This window comes from Coenobita brevimanus, chromosome 108 (genome assembly GCF_032717465.1).
Source record: "Coenobita brevimanus isolate Jiangsu-jjx chromosome 108, ASM3271746v2, whole genome shotgun sequence".
In the NCBI taxonomy this organism is placed as follows: Eukaryota; Metazoa; Arthropoda; class Malacostraca; order Decapoda; family Coenobitidae; genus Coenobita; species Coenobita brevimanus.
This window is the reverse complement of record NC_137061.1, coordinates 13,335,781-13,345,750: the sequence shown is the minus strand read 5'-3', so window position 1 is coordinate 13,345,750 and position 9,970 is coordinate 13,335,781. Positions and strand designations below refer to the sequence as shown.

The window sequence follows — 9,970 nt, the reverse complement described above, 5'->3', positions numbered from 1 at the left end:
GGTCTTCTTTATATCTTATAATAATCATCCTTGTATATATATATATATATATATATATATATATATATATATATTTGTTTGTTATATAACCTTTATTTCTGTAATATTTATTTATAAACGCACTTGTCCTTTAAGTCACAGCTATCCATGCCCTATGATAATATATCCATAATTCACATATGAATGAATTATTGGTCCTAACGACCCTATAAACTAATGGCTTTGTTTATTATGACAGTCATGGACGTTCAGCCACAACGTCTTGGGAGGCCACCACGGACGGGGGCGAATCGACCCGAAGTTATTACACATCGAGCCAGGATTATTGGCTATCATGAGGCAGGGAAGGGGATACGGGAGATTAGTCGCCTTCTCGGTATCTCAGGAGATGCAGTCAGGCTTTGGGTGTGGAGATGCGGGGAGGAGGGACACGTGCTCACTAGGCCCCGACCGGGAAGACCTCGAGTCACTACATCGGAGGAGGATGAGCAGATACAGAGGGCAGCAGAGACAGCATCACTATCGAACGCTGTCAGAAAACAAGGGAAACAGGGGTTGGCTGTCATCCAGTAACCACCAGGAGGCGGATACGCGAGTCTGGCCGAAAACATTTCATCCCAGCACGAAAGGAAACTTTACCACAGGCCCACAGGGAAGCAAGTAAAAGGTTTGCGGAGGCATATGCGGATGTGGAAGATGATTATTGGAGGTCTGTCATATCCACCGATGAAAAATGTTTCTCTTCTGTGGCAGCCGTCGGTCGCCAGTGTTGGTGCTTCCGCAAAACACGTTGTGTTCAAAGTAACATCCAAGAAATATCGACAAGTGTTCTTGTGACTACCTCCATGCATGGATGGATGTGATGGGGAGGTGTTGGTGAACTATCGGACATTGATGGACATTTGGATGCAGACCAACATATTCACATTCTATAGACATCCTTTCTACCATCGGTCCGCGCGTATGCCATCCCAGACCCAGAGCCTACTGTATATACTGTACTGTATATGGTGCAGGATCGCAGTCCAATACACACAAGTCAGGCAGTGAAGGGTTGGTTCGAGGCGTACCCAGAGATCGTATTATTGGACTGGACCCCTAAAGAAGCCGATTGTAACCCACAAGAGAACCTATGGGGGCAAATGGTTACTGAATGGCAAGTGGAGGACACGCCCATAATGTGTGGGAGGGCATAAGAAATAGGCCTAATATATGCAGCAATTTCGTAGATTCCATGCCTGCCAGGCTACGTGCAGTTATTGAAGCTGATGGAGGCTGAACAAGGTATTAACCTATAGGGGCACGAGATACTTCTATGGTAGCGACTTGCCTTGGGATCTTGTTATTGTCATTTAAATTTTTGCATTAATAAAAGTAATTTAAATATAAAGTTTCATTAAACCAGTAGTTATGTCTGCAACTTGATTTTGATAGTCGAGTGTATGTGTGTCTGAAATTACGATCAACAGATGCACACTGTCCTGGTAAATAAACAGGAGTCACACTGCTAGGGATATACTTGGAAGAGGTGGGACATGGATGAACCGTGGTTGTAATGTAACCAATGTGCTGTGGGACGATGCTCACAACAACGAATGGGAGAGCCATCTCCGACCCTAAATGGATAAACTTTTATATGAAAATACTAGTGATGATGCTCAATATAACGGGACATGCGACATTCTGCAGTACTGTGTAGATTAGCTCTCGCATCACCTGGCCACACACACACACACACACACACACACACACACACACACACACTCAAAACGTATAAGTGGATTCACAGGGAGGTTTGGAAGAGATTCGTTGAATTCTTAATTCCTTCACTGCGTCCTATGAGATGTTTCCTTGATGGCATCTTTCATTAAGATACAGGTTGGTATAAACTGCAATATTACCGATACAAATTAGTATCTATATACAGTATGAATGCTATGACATCTCCCCATAATACAGTGCAAGATGAGCATAATATGGGTGACTGATAGTAAAGCCTCAGATGGTTCACAACTTGTGTGTTTGAGTGTATGTTGCCCCATGATAGCTGGCTTGGGCCTCCGTCTAGAAAGGTCCCTGTTCTGAACCTCCGCCTCGACCTGGGTGGGCTAGAAATTGTGGATTGCGAGTGTACATACCACTAAGCTACACTAAGTGCAACAGGAAAAAAATATTCACTGAACATTTAAAAAACTACATTTTATTTTATCCAGGACAACTGTTTCCATTACATTGTTATATATGTTTTACCGTAACTTGGCCTAGACTATCTTCTATTTGCACCTTATTTCTTTAAGTGATGGAAAAAGACAGTGCTGTGGCTATAATTATATGGTTTCAACAGCACTCCATCATGACTACCACCATATTCTAGTGTTAAGCTGATATTGCCACTCAGCATTCAAGACGGATTGATGACAATTTAGGCTACATTAAAGTGAAAGGATCAGAGCATTTATCCATGCAGCAGTTATCACAAGGAGGGATCATGGTGTCAGCATCGTCCTCGCCTCAGCACCTGCAGTATGGGATTAAAACACCTGGCATTCATAAATATACACACGTTGTTGTAGGTGCGGCCGTCACTGGCACACACGGGGTAGTACTCTCGTGTGCACGGCCGCCGGCATTCTGTGGAAGAGTGTGGGAGTTAGTGGGGGGGCTGGTGTGAGGGGGTGAGTCACTGGGGGGGTGCTGTGATACGGTGAGTTAGTGGGGAGGTTGGTATGAAGGGGTGAGATAGTGCAGGGGTCGGTGTGAAGGAGTGAGTTCATAAAGGAGTTGGTGTGGGGAGGTGAGTTAATGGAGGGGTTGGTGTGAGCAGATGAGAAAGTAGGGGGCCTGATGTGAGGGGGTGAGCTAGCGGGGAGATTGGTGTGAGGGGGTGAGTTAATGGGGGGGTTAGTGTAAGGAGGTGAGTAAGGGGCGACGTGGAGGCGATTTGTCTGTGGCCACTCCGTACAGGATTGAGGCGTCTGGCAATAGATAGATAGTGTAAGGAAGTGAGTAAGGGATTGAGGGAGTACGGGATTGAGGCGTCTGGCAACAGATAGATAAATAGATAGTGTAAGGAGGTGAGTTAAGGGGCTGGTGTGAGGGGCTGAGTAAGTGGGGAGGAGGGTTGGTGTGAGTGTAAATTGGAGGGACTGTAAGAAAATGTTCTGGAAAGAGGTGAAGAGAGTAAGACAGGGTGGCAGTGAAGTTTGCAGGGGAGTGAAAGATAAAAATGGTAGATTACTAGTGCAGAAGGGAGAAAAAGTGAGCAGATGAAGAGAACATTTTAGGGAATTGTTGAACATAGAGGATGGAAGGAATGTGAGTATAAGTGGCTGGGGAATGGCTGGGAGAAGGAGGGAGGTGAGAAGACAGGAAGAAATCAGTAGGATAGAAGTTGTCGAAGCAATGAAGAAAGTCAAATTTTGTAGTGTGTGGTGAAATGCTGAAGCATGGGGGAGAGATAGTAGTAGAATGGATATGGAAGATGTGCAGATTGGCCTGGGAGGAAGGTAGAGTCCCGGAGAATTGGAAGTCAGGTATAATTATTCCCTTGTACAAAAGGAAAAAGGGAAAAAGAAGTGTGTGGTAATCATAGGGACATTTGTCTTCTTAGCGTAATAGGAAAAGTGTATGGTAGGATACTTATTGACAGAGTTAAAGAAAGAACAGAGGAATTAGTTGGAGAAGAACAGGGAGGTTTTAGGAAGGGGAGAGGTTGTGTAGATCAGCTATTCATTCTTAGATCTTTAGTGGAAAAGTTTCTAGAGAAAGGAAAGAAGTTGTATGCGGCTTTCATGGATTTGGAGAAAGCTTATGACAGGGTGGATAGACAAGGATTGTGGAAAGTATTAAGAATATATGGAGTAGATGGGAAGTTGTTGAATGCTGGGAAGAGTATGTATGATGGTGTTAAGGCTGCAGTGCGTGTGGATGATGAACTGAGTGAATTTTCTTTGAAGATTGGATTGAAACAGAGATGTGTTATGTCTCCATGGTTGTTCAATCTGTACATGGATGGGGTAATAAAAGAGGTACAAGGTAGGGCAGTGGATGTTGGAGTGGCCCTGGTGAGAGAGGGTAGTGTTTGGAAATTCCCTGTACTGTTGTTTGCAGATGATACTGTGTTGTTGAGTGAAGACGAAGGGGAGCTGCAAGGCTTGGTGGATGAGTTTTGGAGAGTGTGTAAGAAACGGAATCTAAAGGTGAATATAGGGAAGAGTAAAGTGATGGTCTTTGAGAGAGGTGAAGTCAGTGAATGTACAGTGAGGTTGGATGGTGAGGAAATGCAAAATGTGAGTACATTTAAGTACTTGGGTAGTGTGATGAGTAAGGATGGAAGTCTGGAGGGTGAAGTGCTTGAAAGAGTACAACAAGGAAGAAAGGTTGCTGGTTCCATGAAAAAAGTGATAAGAAACAGGGAAGTGAGTATGGAAGTGAAAAAGGTACTACATGACAGTATTGTGATACCAGCTCTAACGCATGGAAGTGAAGCTTGGACGTTGTTGGAAGGACGCAAGTCAAGAGTGAGAGCAGTGGAAATGAGTTATTTAAGAGGAGCCTGTGGAGTCACATGGAGAGACAGGCTGACAAATGAGGATATAAAGAAGCGTTGTGGTGTGGATGTGGATGTGATAGGAAGCATTAGGAGGAACACCCTGAGGTGGTTTGGCCATGTAGAGAGGATGGAGGATGAGAGCCTGACGAGGAGAGTGTATGTGAGTGAGGTGGAGGGGGGGAAGAGGGAGGGGGAGGCCGAGGATGAGATGGAGGGATGGGGTGGAGAGGTATATGAGAGAGGGGGGTGTGAGTTGGGAGCAGGGCAGTGAAATGGCGGGGGACACGGCGATGTGTAGGAGGTTTGTTTGTAGCCACCCCGTACGGAATTGAGGCGTCTGGCAATAGATAGATAGATCGACAGATAGTGTAAGGAGGTGAGTAAAGGGGCTGGTGGGAGGGGCTCAGTAAGTGGGGGTTGGTGTGAGGGGGTGAGTTAGTGGGTAGGTCGGTGTGAAAGGGTGAGTTAATAGGGAGGCAGTTGAAGGGGGAGGGGGAATGAAGTGGTTCGTGAGGTGGACGTGTTAGGATATGTGGGGCTCTATAGGGTGTGAAGACTTACGAGAGTGTGTGTATGTGTGTGTGGGAGAGACAGACAGACAGACAGAGCGTGCGTGTTTATGAGTGTGTGTGTGTGTGTGTGTGTGTGTGTGTGTGTGTGTGTGTGTGTGTGTGTGTGTGTGTGTGTGTGTGTGTGTGTGTGTGTGTGTGTGTGTGTGTGTAATAGGATGATGTGTGTATATGAATGTGTGTGTGTGTGTGTGTGTGTGTGTGTGTGTGTGTGTGTGTGTGTGTGTAATAGGATGATGTGTGTATATGAATGTGTGTGTCTGTGTGTGTCTGTGTGTGTCTGTGTGTATGTGTCTCTGTGTGTTTGTGTGTGTGTGTGTGTGTGTGTGTGTGTGTGTGTGTGTGTGTGTGTGTGTGTGTGTGTGTGTGTGTCTGTCTGTGCGTATGTGTCTGCAGTGTGTGTGTGTGTGTGTGTGTGTGTGTGTGTGTGTGTGTGTGTGTCTGTGCGTGTGTGTCTGCAGTGTGTGTGTGTGTGTGTGTGTGTGTGTGTGTCTATGTGTTCCTGTGTGTATGTGTGTCTGTGTGTTCGTCTGTCTGTCTGTCTGCTTGTGTATGTGTGTGTCTGTGTGTCTGTGTTTGTGTGTGTGTGTGTGTGTTTGTGTCTGTGTCTGTGTCTAGAGTGTGTGTGTGTGTGTCTGTGTCTGTGTGTCTGTGTCTGTGTATGTGTGTGTGTTTATGTCTGTGTGTCTGTGTCTGTGTGTATGTGACTATGTGTATGAGTATCTGTGTCTGTGTGTGTGTGTGTGTGTGGTGTGTGTGTGTCTGAGTATGTGTGTCTGTGTTTGTATGTCTGTCTGTCTGTGTCCATGTGTGTGTGTCTGTGTGTGTGTGTGTGTGTATGTCTGTGTATGTGTGTCTGTGTATGTGTGTCTGTGTAGGGTGCTCTGTGTGAGGGTGTCGTGTGTTTGGGTGGTGTGTGTGTGCATATATGTGTGTATGTGCGTGTGTGTGTGTGTGCGTGTGTCTGTGTCTGCGTCTATGTCTGTGTGTGTGTGTGTGTGTGTGTGTGTGTGTGTGTGTGTGTGTGTGTGTGTATTACCTATTTACCTATTTGTAGTATACAGGAATTGAGCAATGCTCGTGTTGTCCTGTCTCCATATCCACATTTATCAAGTCTACCTTTACACACATGAATGTTTTTCTCATGCACCACCTCTTTGTCTAAGTCGTTCCAAATATGTATGTATTTACCTAATATACCTAATTGTAATATACACGGAATGTACTATGCTCGTGGGTTTCCGTCGCTGTTTCTCAGTAAGTCGAATTTAACTTTAAACTCGTTTAAGTTTTTAGACTGGACGATCTCTTTGTCCAGGCTATGCCATAAGTCTATACTTCTGTAAGGAAAGCCATATTTCTTGATATCCTTCAAGCAGCTTGACTTTTTCAATTTCATTCCATGTCCTCTTGTTGCTCTCTTATTCCATACAAACAGATCTTCTTTGTCAATTTTATCTACTCCCACCATGGTCCTGAACACCGCAATCATGTCTCCCCTCTTTCTCCTTTCCTCTAACGAAGGCAAATCCAGTTTTTCCAGCCTCTTTCTGTATGACAGGTCTGTCAGACTGGGGACCATCTTGGTTGCTGTTCTTTGTATTCTCTCAATCTTGTTTATATCTTTCTTTTTGTGTGGGGACCACACTACCGCTGCATATTCTAACCTGGGGCGGATCATGGCCACTATCAATTTTTTCATCATTTCCTCATCCATATAATGAAATGCTACTCTTATGTTAGTCAAGAGTTTATAAGTCTCTCCAACTATCTTGTTAATGTGCTTTTCTGGTGACAAACTATCTTGGACCAGCACTCCCAAATCTTTCTCTTCTCTCCTTTTTGTGATTAATTCATTACCCAAAAAATAATTCATTGATGGTCTCCTGGTACTTTTACCCATTTCCAATATTTTACATTTCTTTACATTCAATTTCATTTCCCACGTCCGGCTCCAATTGTGTTTCCTATCCAAATCCTCCTGCAGTATTTTACAATCCTCCTCAACCTCTTATCTTCCTCAAGATCTTTACATCATCAGCAAACAGACTTGCATAACTGTTCACTCCATCTACCATATCATTTACGTAAATCAGGAACATTACTGGCGCCAACACTGAGCCTTGAGGGACTCCACTTGTTACTTCCCTCCATCCACACATCTTTTCCTTTATTACTGTCCTCATTTGTCTGTCTCTCAAAAAGTCTCTCATCCATTCCAGAAGTTTCCCCTTTAGTCCTCCTATATATTCTAGTTTCCACATTAGTCTCTTATGAGGTACCTTGTCAAAGGCCTTCTCTAAGTCTAAGTACACACAATCCACCCAACCATCTCTCTCCTGTACCACATCAATCGCTCTTGAGTAAAAGCTCAACAAGTTAGAAACACATGACCTTCCACTTCTGAATCCAAACTGACATTCAGCCAAAATATTCATCTCTTCCAGATATTTTATCCATCTGTCTTTCAGGATTCTCTCACACAATTTTGCGACCATGCTGGTTAGAGACACTGGTCTATAATTCAGGGGTTCTTCCCTGTTTCCTCCCTTGTAAATTGGTACCACATTTGCCCTCTTCCATTCTTTTGGCACTTTCCCCTCTTCCAGTGAGCATACAATTAAGCTGCGAATTTTATCCGCCAGTTGTTCTCTGCATTCCTTCAGTACCCAATTAGAAATTCCATCAGGTCCTGGGGCTTTCCTTACATCTTGAGTTTCCAGTAATTTATACACTTCCTGTACCTCCACTTTTATATCTTTCATCACCGGAACATTTCTAATCACTCCCTCCCCTTCCACAAGCTCCTTTTCTTTAGTGAAAACTGACTGGAAACGTTTGTTCATTATTTCTGCTTGCATTGCCGCATCCTTAAAGACCTCTCCTTCTACTTTCAGCTTGGTGATTCCTTCCTTTTGTTTCAGTTTGCCATTAACAAATCTATAAAACCGTTTGGGTTCATCCTTGCATTTGTCAATTATACCTTTTTCAAAATTCCTTTCTTCTTCTCTAAGTATTCTTGTGTATTCATTTCTTGTTCTTTTATATTCTTCCTTTGTTCTGTCGTTACCTCTCTTTCTCCAATTGTTCCACGCCTTATCTCTCTCTTTTTTTGCTATCATACACCTTCTATTAAACCACTCCTTTTTCCTGTTTTCTTTCCCTCTTACTCTTGGTACAAATTTTTCCACTCCCAAATTATAGAGGTCTAGAAAGATATCCCACTTCCTCTGTATCTCTCTTGTTTCTCTGAATTTTCTCCAATCCGCATTTTCAAAAAAGTTTCTCATTCCTGTAAAATTTGCTTTCCCAAAGTTGTATCTTCCCTGTCTATGAAGCTCGTCTCTTGGCTCGACGTTTCCTATTAACATCTGGAACTCAATGACCACGTGATCACTTTTTCCCAAAGGACAGAGATATTCCAATGATTCTATTACATCGGGTTCTTTGGTGAACAGTAAATCTAACCTTGCTGGTGTGTCCTCACCTCGAAACCGTGTCTCTTCTTTGACCCATTGCGTCATCACATTATTCATTATTATATTTAATAACATAGTGCCCCACGAATCCTCGCTGCCTCCCGAGTACCATTCCTCCCAGTTCACCTCTTTACAATTAAAGTCACCCACCAAAATTATATTATTGCTTTTCTCAATTATTTTTTGCAAGTAGCTAGCCATATCTGACAACATCTCATGGTATTCGTCATCCTTCCATGCTCTCGTCTTTGGGGGAACATACACTACCGCCATATCTCCCTTAACATTCTCTCCAGTTTCTAATTTCATATATATCACTTCAGCCCTGCCTTCTCCCATTTCCACAGTATCTACATTTATGTTGTTCTTCACTGCTATCATCACTCCTCCTCCCTTTTTTTCTTTTCTGTCTTTTCTCCACAGTTTGTATTTACCATCTCCCAAATGAACATCAATATCTTCTCTTAATTTGGTCTCTACAAAGCACATGACATCAGGTTCATGTTCTCTCAAGAAATCATTAATTTCGATCCTTGTCGATATGAAACCATCAACATTAGTATATATCACCTTCAAATTATTTTTGACATTATTAATACCCTCTTCTCTCCTACTCTCTGTCCGTACCACTTCCTCAACTTCTGATCTTTCACAACCATCCCCCTTAGTTTCCTTCACTTCTATTTCCTTAAATACCATTTCCTTACTTTCATATCCAATACTCTCCAAAAAAAAGTATTACATTCTTCCTCTGTCCTCTTAGTATTTTTTTCCTTTACTTCTTCCTTTAATGATTTTAAAACTTCTCTTTCTTCTTCATTCAGATCTTTTCTTTTTATAATATTTTCCATCCCCGCCTCTTTGCTTAATTTCCAGGTCACTTTAAGTATCTCATTTATTACACTTTCTGATGTAAACTTGACTCTCATTGGTCTTGTTTCCCCTTTCTTTAAGGCCCTATCCTCCTTACTTCCTCAATTTCTTTTACCCACTTGTCTCCTTCGGGGTCAATCTTGCCTAATATTCCTCTCACCAGGTTCATGTCTCTCTCGAGTCTTACGAACCTAACCTTTTCTTCCTCTTCCCTGTTTCCAAATACTACCACACATCTGCTCCTTTCTACAGTTTCTCTCACTATTTTCTCTTTTTTCTTCAGTATTTTCACTACATTTTCTTCCATTTCTTTCTTGTTCATTTCCCTTTCTTCCTGGATGATCTCTCTTAAGCTGACCACTTCTTTCTGTTCTTCTTCTACGTGTGCCCACTTTGCCTTGTGTTCTTCTAGTACATTACTCACCTTCTCCGTTTTATTAGTACTCTCTTCTAGTTTCCTTCTCAGTTCAACATTTTCCTGCTTCAAATTCCTAATC

The 9,970-nt window shown here is 42.9% G+C and overlaps 1 protein-coding gene and 1 pseudogene across 1 annotated transcript in view; one reads left to right on the top strand and one right to left on the bottom strand.

Annotated features, from left to right (window-relative positions):
* The first annotated feature begins 240 nt into the window (after positions 1–240).
* On the top strand, positions 241–837 carry LOC145417015 (uncharacterized; annotated as a pseudogene).
* Positions 838–2,435: 1,598 nt separating this feature from the next.
* The window catches only part of LOC145416861 (turripeptide OL11-like), a 29,665-nt gene continuing 22,130 nt past the window's right edge, over positions 2,436–9,970 (bottom strand). Inside the window, exon 3 of the mRNA XM_080285731.1 lies at positions 2,436–2,631. Coding sequence (XP_080141857.1) covers positions 2,495–2,631 — 137 coding nt within the window. The 3' untranslated portion in view covers positions 2,436–2,494. The remainder of the gene's footprint in view (positions 2,632–9,970) is intronic.